Here is a 16885-nt window from a genome sequence, read left to right on the forward strand (position 1 = left end):
AATTAGTTACCATAGAAAGAGAGAATCCAAGGGCCAGAACGATTCATTGGCCACAAAGCCATTTCACACAAAGTGAATAGTAGAGCAGGCAGTAAAACCCTGAAGTGATTCCATCCTCCATAGAGTCTTCACCAAGGCCCACCAGGCTCTCTGCGACCATATGATCAGGTCCCACCCCCAACACCACCACCCCCGCCCCCCACTCCTCTCTTGATGAACCTGCCTTGCCGAGGACAATGTTCTTGGCAAGATGGAACTATATGTATTTCCACACAAGCAACAGGGTTTTACATGCTTATGCGCTTTTAGGCGCTTAAAAATGCTTACAACGTTTTCAAGGTTCAATCCAATTTGGTCAAACTATCACCACCGTTTGGAAGTCCTCACTTTTTAAACGTTTTTACCTGCCCAGTCAATCAGGAATAATAAAGCATAGTTTAATAATATACATTTATATTTATTGTGGACTTATTATTCATTTATTCCACAAATATTTCTACTATATGAAAGCATGGTGTTGCTAAGAGCTTTGCAAGAATTATGTTAATCATTCCTCACCCCAACCCCCTGAGGTGGGTACTATTTTTATCTCTATTTTACAAAACAGAAACATCTGGGTTTAAAGAGATGTAAAAGTATCCTGCTGTTACTCCTCTATGGTCCCTTTGTATATTGAATATACACTTACTGTGGTATCTGAAGCACTCTCTGGAACTTTGTTTCACTTCCAAGTTGTCATATATAATGGTATAATTCTGCATATGACATGATATATTTGCTAAATATCATATACCACCTTAGGCCACGAGCTCCACGGTGGTAGGGGTGATATCTCCTTTGTTTGCTATTATATCCACAGGGTCAGCACTTAGTTCTTGACAGTTGAATAAACAAACAAAGAGTGAATGAATGAAGAGCACAGAACCCTGATTTCCAAGTTTCTACTGTTCAGTGCTGCCTCCCTAGATTAGACTGCATTCGGGAGAAATGCCACATAAGCAGTAATGAGCATGTTCTTTCTCAAGGCCAACACTAATATCTTAGATATGCATTATAGAACTCACTTCTGAACACTACAATTTTCCATTTTCTTACCTATTATTATGGTTATATTAATCGTGCAGATCCAAATGAAATGAAAACTTCTTCGAGAAGGCAAAGGAGCTGCTTTTTAGACTGCTGAGGAATAACATAATGACAGAGTTCTGTTAGTACACAGCACCCTAAATAACGACAGTTTGGCAAAGAGCCTTGAGAGGAACTGAAGTCATTACCATGGTCCTCTATTATAGCAGCCGGAAATCACATTGCTGACTTCCACGTAATACAGCAAATATCTGTGAGGGCAAGATCTCAGCTCACAGAGGCTTCAACAACCCCCAGGCACATTCTGTACATGTGATTCCGTGGGTTATTCTATGCAAAACACATGTACTATCCTTCTTTCTGCTTTATCAAGGATTCTAACATTTAGGATCCTTAGCCTCCATCCTTGGTTTTAAAATATTTAGCAGGATATCTTCTGCTAATCTAAGGAGTGAAAAAACTAGTATAACACAATTCTCACAATAAATTTGGTTTTAATGGACACAACAGATTGGTTCAAACACACTCTTGTTTTTGTGATAGTACACATAGATGAATAATCCTTGGACATATTTGTATAATTTAAATATTAAGTATATGCTACAGATGCACATACAAATGAACACAGATACATAAATAAATTATATCAGTGTTTTTGGTACCTAATGGAAATTAAAGAAATATGTTTTATATGGAAAAATATATCATGTGGAGAAAATGAAGCAATCTTTGGAAAAACAAACTAATATTTTCCATGTAAGAACATAAGAATAATTTTTATGTGTGTATGTATATGCTTGTATATGTATACATATGAACATATGTTAATTTATGTAAGTAGCTGTGTATTATATTTTTTAACACATATATTAAAAGTTAAGCAAATATACATAAATAGATATGCTAAATTATTCAACACAATGTATTTGAAAGGGTATAGGCATGGGGTTCAGAGAGAAAGACTGATCAGTTTAGAACAGCATTTCTTTTATAGGACTGAGCTGATAAAAAAGGGTCAGGTGATTGAAAAGCATCACAATGTTGCAAACCATAAAAGATAGGATATCAAGACTCGAGTGTCTGGTGATCAATAGTCTTCCTAGCCAGTAATAAAAGACACATGAATGAGAGAGAAAATGCATAAAAATGCATATGCAAACAGTAAGGGGAGAGGCTGTCTGTCTCAATTTATTGCCTTTTCATATGTAACTGGATCTGTCATTATCAGTACAGTGCCAATTTCAATCCTTTAAAGCATTAAATGCTATAAAGTTTAGGCAAGTAGGAGGCTGACCGTATTCAAAACCAAGGAGGGAAAAAATTTCCACCAGCTGATGAAAAATATATTCAATTTTTAGAGTATAGTTATTAGAAAGTAATATTAGAGATTGGGGCTAGGGAAATTATCATTTATGAAATAGAAAATGTATCACATCTTAGATAAAAAATTACAATAAAGCAAGTTTGCTTCCTTTACAACTTGCAAAAACCATGAACTGGAGATTTTAATGTAATATAACCAAAACAAGATATAAACACATGTAAACAAATGCACCTGCTAATATGTATCGTCACAATTTTCAATATTATTTAATTGAGGATTCATATTAACCTTAAAAATAACAGCATTTCTAAAAGTTATGCTGCATTTCAAGCTGGAAATTTATTCTGAAGATGATGATATATTACTAATTAAAATCAAGGTGCTGATAGCTTATAATTTCATGTCCACACATTAAAAGCCATATACCTGATCTTGTATATGTAACGATATTATTAAGAACTAGTGGTACATGACATGCTTTCTAAAAACTATTGTTAAAAATCATTTAAAATATGATTATTAAAATTAAAAATGCTCTACATATCGCTGTTTAAAACATTCATAATCAATATCTACTTTGCAATTATGTTTAACACACATTGAAATTGAGACAGGATTTTTTCTGCAAATACTGCTTTTTTCTTTTCAATGTATAATTAAAAGCAATTATTGATCTGTATGTATCACAGCAACTACAGGTGCATTTTATTTATATTTTATATCATTTGCAGGAAGTTGTTTTCTCTCCTTTGGATGGAGGCCAAAAAGAAATGAACAAATTTTATTTCTGGTAAAATGCTAGAAGTTTGGGGGCCAGGAAAAGCTGTTTCAGAAATGCATTATGGGAGAGAGAGTTACAGTTTTATTTTTAATAGAAATAGTCATATTGCTTCTCTATGAGCAAATAAAACACTTCATTATTTATTGTAATGTGTAGCCATCCTCTATCTTGCTCCTAGTTAATATTTTTACTAATAAAATTATTTAGTAAATGTTCTTCTCCAGAACTGAAAAAGTATAAAGTGTTAGGAGAGTAAAATTAGAATAGACTATGTCAAATTCAATATTTTTCAGGAAATAATTGTTCTTTTTATTTAAAAGTGATCAAAAGCTTGATTAAAATTCATTTTTCTTGCTATTCTTAAAATAATAGTCCGAACGAGGATAGACAGAATAGAAAAGTTAAAAATGACTAGAAATAAAAGTGCTGCTACATGATCATGATGCAGAGCAGCAAAATCATCTGAGGACACGAAAAGTTGAACTTGGGAAAAAGTCACTGAAAGAAACTGAGCACAGCATCCCCAGACTTTCACAGGCCACCCAGAGGCATGTGCCCACAAACACTTGTGAAAATGACAGGTTTTTTTGGCCTGACATTTTTCAAACAGGCATACCCAGTCAGCAAGGAGGACTCAGCAAAGTTTCCAAACCACTTTAACATTACACAACTTGCTCTCACTTTCTTACAATACTGGAGGGAAAGTCATAAGGAAAAGGCTCACCTGTGCTGGGCTGAACCAACCATGTGGGCAGGCACAGTGCTCCCCACAGGTCCCTTTGCTCTTGGTGCTCGTCTTGTGGGGGCTTTTCCGCATACTGTCCCACAAGGTGACCAGCTTGGTCCTGTTAGAAGCTGGGCCCCCAGGTCCCGAGGAGGGCATGGTCTGAGAACTGTACCCGAGCCCCTGAGAGCTCCTCTGCCAGCCACAAGCGCAGTGGGCATCCCTGATCAGTGTGGGCGCACTCCTGCCGGCATCCGTGCCTTCAGACCCCCGGCTGCAGCTGTGTTGCTTGGTGAGGTATGCATTCATACTGCACTGATGCCTACTCTTTCCTTTGGTCAGCTCTGCACAGAAATGTCTCCTCCCTCACACCCCTTTCTTCCAGGCAGTTGTAAAAGTCTCTTTTTCCCTCGTGGATCCCTCAGTATCTTTGACAGCTGCTATAAGAAGTGCATCGTGGGAGCAGTGGGAGCAGCGAGAGCGGCTCCGCACAGCATTATCTGCGGGCTGGTAGCTCTTTGTCAATAGATGACTCAACTCACAGAGCAACTTGACAGTATCCCTGCTCTAGGCAGAAGCAATCAATGCTCCACACAGCTGGGCTACAAGACTGTACACTGTGTTACAAACCCTTTTTGGATAGAGCCCCACAGTAAAGACTACTCTTTGCAATTTGGCATTCTGACTCTTCCCTCTCCTTGCTGATTCTCACACAAATACAACCCTCAGGAAAAAAGACTCTTATCAGACTAACAGGACCCTTCTTTCCAGAAAGGTCGCATCCAGGCTGAAACACTATAGCATACGCAATTTAAAATGATGGGAGAGTTAATGTGTAAAGGAATTGTCAGCATTTACAGGAATCATTTCTCTAGAGAGAGATACACAAGCCAAATCATCAGGTAACCAAACAGGACCACCAACATTAACTCTAAAGAACATCAGTTCAGTTAGAAAAATTATTGAGATAACAGTATTATCTTAGAGTCCTTTAAAATTTGGAAGCTTAATTTGTTTTAAATCATAATCATGTTGTAATCCAAATATATATTAGAACAATTAATTATTGCTTATTCAAAGAAGCATAATTTTAAAGGTTGAAAACTGAAGGGTTGGCTTATTTTAAAATACTACTTTTCCTTACCCAAAATTATTCTGAGGATTTCCTTTCACATACTTTACCACAACAAATACATTCACCGCAGAGAGAGCCTGCATTTTAAAGTGAAAGATGCATCCAATTCTGCCATACGGTATTTTGGTTTCCAAAAACAGAATTTTAATAATCTTTCACTGCAAAAATGAGTGAAACCTATCCAATTTAAAGAAATTATCTTCCAAAGAGGACCTGCTTGTTTAAAAACGTTAGCACTCTTGCTGCTTTCTTTCATACATGGCATTTTCAGCAAAGGGAAAGGCTAAGTACAACAACGCTCAGAACTTTTCTCCTCTTTTAAACTTTCCATGTCTACTGCCAAAATGTCTATCCCTATCACACACTCCTGAAGAAATAATTTTGGTTTGATTGGGAATCAAGTTGCATCTATGCAGGAACAAATAAAGATGGTAAAATCCCATGATATAGTTATTTTAGCTACAGACCATCAGGTCTACTTTCTCAGTGGATGGCCCAGGTGCAGGGAAATATAGATCTCATTTCTGCAGGAGTTTGTAAGGTGCTTATTGCATTAGCCATCCGGGATCAATAACATGCTCTACATTTTCAATATCAGGGCTCCCTGGATAAATCATTGATACATTTTAAAAGAAAGGAAGGAAGGAAGGGAGGGAGGGAGGAAGGGAGGAAGGGAAGGAGGGAAGGAAGCAAGGTAACTAGGTAGGTAGGTAGGTGCAGGATCTTTTCCTTCTACCCGTCTCCCAAAAAAGGTCCTTTTCCAAGTTCTGCACAGGGGGCTTACCTATGTGCCGCTTGCCATAAATGGCATTCAATATGCTTTTGTTGAGTATTATTAACCCATCTATGTAATTTTAAAGGACAGATCTTGGCCTATATTTTTGACTTATTTTTTTCCTACAAAGAACCCAAGGTACTGCCCAGCACATAGCAGACAATAAATGCATTTGTTTTTGAATGGATGAAACAATAATTGAGTGAATACATAACTGTAAGGACAGTGAAAAAGAATGAAGGAGATGATTACCATGTTTTGATAGTAATATTTTAATTCAGTAATGCTCCAAAAACATGAACTATATCTTTAAGCCTAACATCAGTGTAGGTTTTCAGGTGTCCTTGTTAAGGAAATTTGTCAAATATGAAGATTTGAACTGTTGGAAAGAAATAACAATGGAAGTAATGGTCTTTCCTCCTGAAAGGGACTCAGAATAAAGATCAATAGCTAAAGGCAATAAAAGTAAGGCAAATAAATCACCATATTTTATTCAGTGGGGAAAATGCAGAAAATCAATCTCTCTGCTTCTCTCCCTTATTCTCACCATCTTCCCTCCCCCTTTTTATTTTGGATAATTCTTGAAAGAACTTTTGTGTCAAATATAGCCCTAAAGAACTTCAGAATTATCTAGTGTCGCCATGATATATGGCTATACAGTAGGACTTGCAATACCATCACTCCCAAATGACGATGTCAGGAAGTGATAAGTTTGGCTCGCTCCAATTTTATCTAACCATAGATGCTTCTCTAGTTTTTCAGTAAGATGTCATTTCTCAAAGACCCACTGGCACTTTCAGAGAACACATACCCTGTTCTCACCCATTTGCTTCTCAAGTATAAGAATCAATCTACATAGAAACAAGTCAGGGTGCATCTATCACAATTTGTAATAGGGTATGCAGCTTGCAGCAATACAGAGACATTTCCTTGGCTGGGCACCACTCAAAATATTATAAATCTTCACAGAGAGCTAAATCTGTTATGCACGGGCTGTTTGAAGTGAGGTATTTCTTCCCATCACATGGGATATAGAATTTATTTTTTCAGTAACCTCAAAATATCATTTATTTGTGGAAAAATATGCAGGGGCATCAGGAAGTTCATGAAGAAATGACCTTTTGATTTCATGAGGTTCCTCATATCATACATGGTACAACTAAAGTTACTTTCCTCCAAGAACCTTAATGACTATAACAAGTTTTCATCAAGCTTACGGCAAATCTATACAGAAATTATTTCATTTTAATACAAGTAAAGTAATTTCTGTCTCATGTCTTTCTCTCCCTTCTATAAAGGTTTTTCTTGTCAACTGTGACATTTGGCTATCTAAGTCTGAGGACAGACCACTTAAACAGATAAATATGTCCAACCAGCTCTCTGTACTATGATACAGACTCGCTAATGAATGATAATCCAATTTGATCAACTGTAATTGGACAATTTTAATGACCATGAGATGACATGAAATTGTGGCCAAACAAGAATTAGCAATACACAAGTACACAACCTACTTATCATTGTGATTTAACTTGGGCAGATGGTATGCAGAGCAAGGCCTAGATGGGATATATCTTATTGAACTCTCTTTGACCTGGCACTGACTGCACAGAACAGCCACTAATTTTAAAGCAAGCATTTCATACTAATATTCTGGCTTGATTTGCTTAATAAAAATAAATAGCAAAGATGAATCACTAAATAAATTTTACTGCAGTAAAGCCATATGTAGAATTTTTTTCAGATGAAATTTTCCTTCAGGCACTCTGTGAAATATGAGAAATGAAAATATTAATTACGAAAGAAGAGCTTAGTGCATACTAAAGGAACACTGGATAGCAGAAGCCCTTCAGCAGCCACAAGTAGTACATTAAATAATCATAAAGTGCTATAGTGTATTAGCTAAAATTTCTTGTAATTTGAAACATTTTGTAAACTATAGATTTTGTAAATGCCAATAAATCAAAATTCCTCTACATCTAATAACACTTGGCCTATAGAATTGGTTGTATAGATTCAGTCACAATTACTTTTCAAAATGAGAGAACTAAGAATATTTAAAGTAGCTCAAAATCTAAAATATTCCAACCAATTTATTCATAAATCTTATGAGACAAAAACAAACAGGAATTCAGTGGGGACAGATACATGCCTAATGCATGATACAGAGTTTTAACTTGGACAGACAATTTAAGAGGGGAAACAAGCTTTAAAATGTTCCAAATTCTCACTCATTAATATATTTGGATTTCAGTTGGTACTGGTGGGAAAGAGGTTAATCTGAATTAGGGATAAAATTTAATCATCAAATGATTTTCAGGAAATGTAGACTTCTAATTCTAAGATATTTAGTAATACTGTTACAGAGATTAGAACCATAGTTACTTAACATGTCTTAGAGACTCTGGAAAGAACACTTAAAAAAAGGTAACAATCATTTATAATTTGTATATTTTGGCAAACTGCACCACTATAAGAAATGTTTTCATCCTTTGAGGATAAAAGTAGTGTCACTTCTTCTGTAAGTTACCACAACTCCTTGACATATTAGGTCACACTCTATGATATCTGAATACTTGTCTGTGTATTTCTCACATTTGTCTGTTTCTCTCAGTCACTATCATGTCCACGATAGTTGAAGCAAGCCTCATCTCTCTGTTGAACTTGTAAAACAGCTTCCTAAATGATCACTGGCATCTATACTTGCTTCATTTTATGCTCACACAGCAGCCAGGGTGACTCCTTCTAAAATCGTGTTCAGGTTTTACTCTGCTTGGTACTTGCCCATGAAATCTTGTTTTCTAAGGATCTTTAGCCCCACTGACTGTGGGGATGTAAGTGGCTTGCATGGTTCCTCATCATACCCTGTGTAATCTGGTCTCTTGCTTTTACCAGTCTGGTCCATGCCCACCCCCTTGCTCTGCCCTCTCCCCATAAGGGCCTTGAATATCTGTTCTCAGTACAACCACCAGGAACTCTCTTTTCTTGATTGTACATGAAATTAATTCCTGCTCATCTCTCTGTAGAGTTCATCTTCCAAAAGCCAGCCTAAAGAAACATCCAGTATAGTCCAAGTATAGTGGACTTACTATGCAATTCAGCACAAAAAAATAAGACTCACAGACCTTGCGTCCAAACAGGCTGCCATCCCTAAGCTTCTGTTCTAAAGGTCAAGAATTCTCCTTGTCCTCCAGAGCTCCCCACAAATGTCATCTCCCTAAAATGACTCTCCATCCAGGATAAATATGTCATTCTCCCATTACACACTCACTTAGCACCTGTGTTTCTCTATTACAACACTTCCGATAATTGTGTTTAAAATAAGAATTAAGCCATTACCCATTTTATGCCCTTCTTCCCAAACAGAATATAAGTAATTTTGAAAAGGCAAGGAAAGGGTTTCCTGCTTTGCATCCACATCTGCTGAACTTGGCATAAAGTATTTGATATATATTGAAATAAACCAAGCAAAAAAAAGAAGACAAAAATATCTTTTAGTGTTCATACCAACATAGGTATTCTGGTCTGTAGTATAACTCTCACTACAAAATGAATACACATTTTGGTTTTTAAAAGCAAAAGTGTAATACACGCTTATGGTCAGCACATTAATGGTGGGTTTAGAGTAGATGAGTGGCATCAGGATATTCACATTGTTTGAATAAATTTACTAGTGATGTCTGCAGTGTACTGGAAAGAATTTTCATTTATTTTAGCATGACATTAATTCATAAAAGCTATACTTCCTGAAATCTGTGTTTTTCTCTCAAGTGTTTTCAAGTGTTCTCCCTTTATATCTAGTTAGTGCAATGGGGGAGTGGTCTCCCAAGTCAAAAGCCAGTTATCTGTAAAACAGAGGAAGAATTCCAAACTCCAGTTCTCCTCCCCAAAGCTGCTTTTCATCTTATCAAAATGCATAGTGATTTAACAGGATATTAAGGGTGTGCATCAGAAAGCAGAAAAACATGGGGATACCTCTTCTACCTTCCTGCCAATCAAGTTACAAAGTCAAAAAAACAATGCTTGGGGTAGGCATTTGATACAGTGGTTAAAATGCCACTTGGGACACCCATACCCCCAATTGAGTGCCTGGATTTGGGTCATTGTTCTGTTTCTAATTCTGCTTCCTTCTAAGGTACACTCTAAGAGACAGTGGGTGGTGGTTCAAGAACTCAGGTCCTTGCCACCCACATGAGAGACCCTGATGAAGTTCCAAGCTCCTATCTTCAGCCTAGCCCAATCCCAGTTGTTGCAGGCATTTGGGGAGCAGGCCAGTGGCCGGGACAGCTCTCTGTTTCTTTGCCTTTCAAATAAGTGAAAAATAAATATATTTTTAAAAAGCATTAAAATACATAACAAAATCTTTGTCAGTGGATGGACCAGGTACTTGGAATGATTTCATCTTCTTAAATTAGTTGACTTGTTTGTGACCTATTTTATATCTATTTTGGAAAATTTTGTGAATATGCTTCAAAATAATATGTATTCTGCTACTGTTAGGTGGGATGCTCTGTAAATGTTTGTAAGGCCCAAACATTTAGTCTACTGTATTGCTCAAGTCTTTTGTTTCCTTGTCGATCTTCTGGGTATATGTTCTTTGCATTATTCAAAATGGGATATTGAGGGGCTAATGTTGTGGTATAGTAAGTTAAGCCTCTGCCTTCATTGCTGGCATCCCAAATGGGTGCTGGTTTGAGTCCTGGATGCTCCACTTCCAATCCAGCTCCCTGACAATGGCCTGGGAAAGCAGTGGAAGAAGGGCCCAAGCGCTTGGGGCCCTGTACCCACATGGGAGACCAGAAGTTCCTGGCTCCTGGCTATGGATTGGCCCAGTTCCGACCATTGTGGCCATCTGGGGAAGGAACCAGCAGATGGAAGACTTCTCCCTTTTTCTCTCTCCCTCTGTCTATAACTCTCCTTCTCAAATAAATAAATAAATTAAAAAAAAAAGAAATTGGGATATTGAAACCCCTTACTATGATTGTTACTGTATGTTTCTCCCCTTCAGTACTTTCAATATTTGTTTTATATATTTGAGACTGTGATATTAAGTGCTTATATACTTACTGTTATATCTTCTTGGTAAGCTGACACCTTTAATAATATATAATATCCTCTTTGCTTCATTTGGCAGTTTTTTTTTTGCTTAAAGTCTATATTGTCTGATAGAAGTGTAGGCACCACTGCTTTCTTCTTTTTTTTTTTTAACATCTGCACAGAATACCTTTATGTATCTTTCAACATTCAGCCTATGTGTGTCATTAAATTTAAAATAAGCCTGGTTAAGAGCATATAGTTGGATCTTGTTTTTTAATTTGTTCATATACTCTATATATTTTAATTGGGAAATTTAATTCACTTACATTTAAAAGAATTATCAATAGGAACAGATTGATGATCGCCATTTGTTAATGGTTTTCTGTCTGTAACTGTTTTGTTCCTCTTTTTCCACTTTTGCTGTCTTCCTTTGCTTCATTGATTTTTCTTCATGCCTTTTTTGATTGTCTTACCATTTTCTTTGATGTGTCTTCAGTTATATTGTTTTATACCTTTGCATTTTTACCTCTTCAGTTTTTAACACAGGAATTGTAACATTAGATATTGAATTTTGTGGATGGGGCATCAATATGATTTGTTCAAGCCTTAATTGACTTGAAAATTAATTTAAATATTCAAATTATATTGATTTAAATGGGCGTTGGCTCTTGATCAGACTCTCGAGAACCTGATACATGTAACTTCCTGGATGTGTTATTTTAAAGATTTTTTTTATTTATTTGAAAGGCAGAGTTGCAGAGTGGGAGAGAGAGAGAAATTTTCCACCCATGGGTTCACTCCCTAAATTACTTCAAAGACCAGAGTCCCAGGCTGGGCCAGGCCAAAACGAGGAGTCTAGAATTCCATCTGGGTCTCTTAGAAGGTGGCAGGGACCCAAGTAAGTACTTAAACCGTCTTCTGCTGCTTTCCTAGGCATATTGGAAGGGAACTGACTCCAACCATAACTCATATGGGATTCCAGCATTATAGGCAGTGGCTTAACCTGATGCACCACAATGCCAACGCCAGTGCGTTATTTTAAAAGACCAGTTTCCTCCACTCTTCTGATGCTAGATGCTCTACCAACAATGTCCTGACTGTCAGCAACAGAAGGGACTGTGGGGAGGATGAGGGCCCTGGGAAGGGCACAGGCATGTGCTATTCTCTGCTCACTTTCATGTAAAAGAAAACCTGTGAAAACTGACTTGTGTCAAAGTAACATTATAGTAGTGGAAAAAAAGAGTGGGGACAGGAAGAGAGAAAGACAGGGACAGAGGGAGAACTAAAATAAGGAAGAAAAATGGGAGTTGGGGACAGAAAGCACCGAGGCAAGACATCTCTTAAAATGGATAATTTAAATGCATAGTCAAGATAAATGCAGATATAAACGGACATTCCTCTGACTGTGAGAGTCTTCCACACACCACCAATGCCCCTTGGAGTGGTGTACTTGGCTCTTTGGAGATGTCACACCCAGAATATGGGAAGAAACTGCAAGTTCAAATTACTCTCTCTTCAGTCAAAATTTTATATTCTCTTATTTTTCTGGTGAATGATGTATAATGGATATTTTCTAAGTTTCTCAATAGGTTAAAAACCCTTCCAGGTTAAAAATAAGCCAGATTCTGACCTGTCAGGGGTAATTTGATGTGGACTGGCCTAAAGGCAAGATCTAGATTAACAGAAATGACAGGCCTTCTTCCAGCTAACTGATCTCCTGTCCTCTGAGGCTTGACATTTTAGTAACGTTTTACCTAATTGGCTTTGCTTTGGCCAGTTTACTTCAAACCGACATTTAATTAATCAGTTCCTCCTCTGTGATTCCATAGCACTGGATTTTGTGTTTATTTTTTCATTCAATAGATATTTATTGTGTGTCTATTCTAGAAACTACAGAGTTAAGGTACTAAATTGCAGACTGAGTAAAATTCTAGCAGACAGACCATGAATAAACAAGTATGTTGAGTGTTGAAACCAGGACATTTGAGTCTTCAAAAGGTTCATGGAAAATAGGATTAAAAAGTAAGATTATTTTGGTGACAAAACATTTTTAAATCCACGTGTATAAAAACAGGGGCAGCATATGAAGGCCTCCCTGCTATTAAACTTCTCCCATTAGGGTGAGTGTATAACTGTATGTGGACGTATTTTTTTTTCCCCCTAGATTGTAAGTGACCTAAGAGTGAGGAGCAGGGCAGGCATTTGGTATGGTGGTGAAGATACCACTTGAGATGCCTGCATCCCATATTGGAGTGCTGGGAGTTGAGACACAGCTCAACTTCAGATTCCAGATTCCTGCTAATGAGTATACTGGGAAGTAGCAGATGATGGGTTTTGTATTTGGGTTCCTGCTACCCATGCAGGAGACTCAAATTGAGTTCTAGGCTCTTAGCTTCAACCTTGCCCAGTCCCAACAATTTTGGGCATTTGGGGAGTAAACCACCAGATTCTCTTTATCTCCCTCTCTTTAAAAAAATGAAAAAAAAATTTTTAATGTTTTTAAAAAATCATCCTTTATTTATAAACTCATACCATCCTTTGCATTGCTTCACAATATAATTATTTTTCAGCAAATACTTGTAGAATTGAACTTGGAAAATGTGGGACTTAGGTTTAAGGAAACAAGCTCTAGGTCAAACTATGACACTAACTAGCTGTTTCTTCTTGAGCAGGTCAGTATAACTTGCCAAATTTAAATTACTTCATTTGTAAAATTAAGGGAGTGAATTAAAGAGTCTATATGATCATACTCAGTGGTTGCTAAAATGAAGGTTTAGCTAATGATGGATATCCTGGCAACATCTTTAAGTTTAATCACAATATTTCCTAATTGACTATAGAAATATGATTTAATGTATCAAGGTGATTAAAAAGTATAGCATGGTGATATTTTTGGCTTAATTTCTCAGTTTACATTCTCTGGGTAAGAGAGTTCACCAGACAGAAAGACAGTATGATATGGTGGTTAAAAGAATGGCCTATACAGCTGGACTGTTACATCCATTACACCTCCATCACTTATTCAAAGGTGCATAAATGCCTCTTATTCTTCCCTAAGAGCTCTTTATTGTACTGATTTATGCATAACCATTTGAAGTCTGGTGCAATTTTCTTCTCTGTTAAATCATGTTTTTTCTATACTTTTGTATAATATGATAAAACTTCATATAACATTTAGGCACTTACTTTCTAGTATTCATAACAGATGAGACTTGAGCTCTCCAGTTTCTATCCCAATTTTTATCAGTATTAGCTGTGAACTTGGGCAAGTAACTTTAGCTCTCTGTGCTTGAGTTTCCTCTTCATAAAATAAGCATGATATATAATCCAAAAGTTGTACTTACAAAATTTATATTTATTAAATAATAGCTTTCTATAAAAAATAAGCATGACAATAAGTGCTTACTTCATAGGATTGATGTGAGAATAGTGAGTTAATTTCTATAAGATATTTAGCATGGTGCCTGGCACATAATAATATTCAATAATCCCTATCTATCTATTTATCATCATCATCATCATCACCATCTCTTTCCCCATTCTAATTTTAAGTTCCAGAATCCAGCATTTAAAAAATCTGCAGTGGAGCCAGCTGTTGTAGCATAACAGGTAAAGCCACCACCTGCGATGTCAGCATCCTATGTGTGTGTCCTGGCTGCTCCACTTCTGATCAGGCTTCCTGCTCCATGTGGGAGACCTGAAGGAAGCTTCTGGCTCTTGGCTGTAGCTTGGCACAGTCCTGGCCATTGTGGTCATCTGGGGAGTGAACTAGCAGACAGAGGAACTCTTTGTCTCTTTCTTTCTCTCTCTGTAACTCTTAACTTTCAAATAAATAAGTAAATATTAAAAAAAAAAAACTGCAGTGTCCATGTACAGACACTCCAAAAAAGTTGGTTGATTTCAATTTAATGTCACAATTTCATATTGCTACTAAACTTGTTTTCCTAGATCCTATTTTGGGCAACGCATTCTGACCTAGGTGCTAAATAACTTCACCATCACCATCAATGTATCAAACCATTTATTGATATTTATAATGTGTCCTTTGCACATGTATTTCACTTGATCCTAATAACACTATTTGCTAAATATTGACATACTGATGTTAAAAAGGATTTGAATGAATCTATGATGACAACATTAGTAGGAAGTGGATCCAGGACTAACACTGAGGTCAATACAACACTTGAGCCAGGCATGAAAATCTGTGAAAAACATCTCACTTTGGTGTAAAATTTAGGTTTTTGAAAATACTATGGATCTTTTAATCCCCATAACAGCCTCATATGGTAGATAGAGCAGGGAAAAATTGCGGTTCATTGCCGTGAAATAATACCTCTAAGGTCAGAGAGCTGATAACTGATATTGCTGGAACCAGAATTCAAAACTCTGTGTTCCATCCAGAATTTTTTGTATTGCCTCCTATTTCTCTACAAAGCACATTCCACTTATAAATATGAACATGTGACATCTTGTCACTTTGAGCCCTCAGAAATGGTAAAGATGAGGTTCATTTAGTAAACCTAGAACTTAAACTCTAAGTTTGATGTCAGCATAACATTTACATTTGCCTATTCTGTTCCCATTTACAGATTCTAAGGAAAGGATTAATCAAGATTTTAAGAGGTCTGATGGAAATGGGTTTTCTAAACTTGAAAGTGTTAAATGAAAATAAAGTTTTTGCTTTAATGATATTTTCTCATGGAAGTCCAGGAGCATCTGCAGTTTCCTGCAGCCGCCAAGGAGGTCTGAGTTTACATAAATCCCATTTCTTCTGGCTGTGGAACAGCTTCAATCACAGCAGCTGCAGCTACCATTTATTGATCATCTACTATTAATATGCCAAGAAACGTACAGAATTGGAGCTAATTCTTGCAATAGCCCTGAAATGTTTTCTTCTTCCCATTTCTAGATGAAGAAATTGAAATTCAGAGAATCTAAATAATCACTCAAGTCATGCAGCTATTAAATAGCAACACTAAGATTCTAAAAGAGGACAGTTGGATTCCAAATTCTGATGCTTTCAACTGCCCCGTGTCACTTCTCTCAAAAACTGAGGGGAAAAAAAAATTGATATAAACCTTCTACCTTCTTCTGGCTGATACAAATACTTTAAATGTTAATCTCTGAGTCAAACAGTAGGGGGTTTGGGAACACATCTCAAATTCTAATTATATAAAACCTATGTTGGTGAGAAGGCCAAGCAGAAATGAGTTCTCTGCTACTTTGGGGTGGAGTTTTTTTGCCACCTGACAGTGAATATTCATTTAGGCCTGCTGGGCTAAATGGAATGTAGTATTATACACTCAACTGCAGAAGTGCCTACTGTGAGACCTTTCAAAGAAATCTTCTTTATTCCAGATCTCACTCATAAATCAATCAAAGTAGACCTAAATTGCAAATTACCTGTGGATTAGGTTCTGTTGAATGGCCTTGGACCCCAAACACTCCAGTTGGTGCCTAGGTACGGACACTGTACACTTGTTGCAAATTTCTTAGCACAAAATTGGCAGTAAAATATTTTATTTTATTTTATTTTATTTTATGCAGAAAGGTCATATATTTTATCCTTAGAATATGTTCTATTGGTGTGGTTTGCAAAACAAAAAATACACAGGATTTTATATTCAATTTCCTAAATAATCTAACTCCAGTAAAACAAAACTGTACAAAGTCAATTGTCTGACATTTTTCCTTTCTTATCTTTACAATCTCCCATTGTAAACAACAAATTTGCTTGCCCTCCTTTAAGCTGGTAATATGTAGGAAGTCTTGAGCATAAAGGGTGGTGGGGGGGCCTTACTGCCATTTGCATCCAATCTACTAGGTGGTCTTTTTTAAATTAAGAATGTAGCACAACAAAATGACCTCGTTCCACCTGGAGCAAGTTACTGGTCAACCTAAAGAGAAACTTCACACAATGCTCATTTCCTTTTCCACTGGAAAGTTTACCGAGGGAGACAGGCAGGCCCCCTTTTAATTCTAGTCAGTACCTAGACCATTAAAGACAGAAATCAATCTCA

At 36.7% G+C, this 16885-nt stretch overlaps 1 protein-coding gene across 19 annotated transcripts in view; it reads right to left on the reverse strand.

Moving 5' to 3' along the window:
* The window catches only part of DLG2 (discs large MAGUK scaffold protein 2), a 2253656-nt gene that overhangs the window by 907663 nt on the left and 1329108 nt on the right, over positions 1 to 16885 (reverse strand). For 4 of the 19 annotated variants that reach the window (XM_051821271.3, XM_051821249.3, XM_051821230.3 and 1 more), the window contains exon 1: positions 3916 to 4417. The exons of the other annotated variants lie outside the window; for them this stretch is intronic. In XM_051821271.3, coding sequence (XP_051677231.1) covers positions 3916 to 4224 — 309 coding nt within the window. In that variant the 5' untranslated portion in view covers positions 4225 to 4417. Of the gene's footprint in view, positions 1 to 3915; positions 4418 to 16885 lie in introns of those variants that run through there. 19 annotated transcript variants of the gene reach the window in all.

Source organism: Oryctolagus cuniculus, chromosome 1 (genome assembly GCF_051225735.1).
Source record: "Oryctolagus cuniculus isolate XC-2025 breed Fujian yellow rabbit chromosome 1, ASM5122573v1, whole genome shotgun sequence".
NCBI classification, from domain to species: domain Eukaryota; kingdom Metazoa; phylum Chordata; class Mammalia; order Lagomorpha; family Leporidae; genus Oryctolagus; species Oryctolagus cuniculus.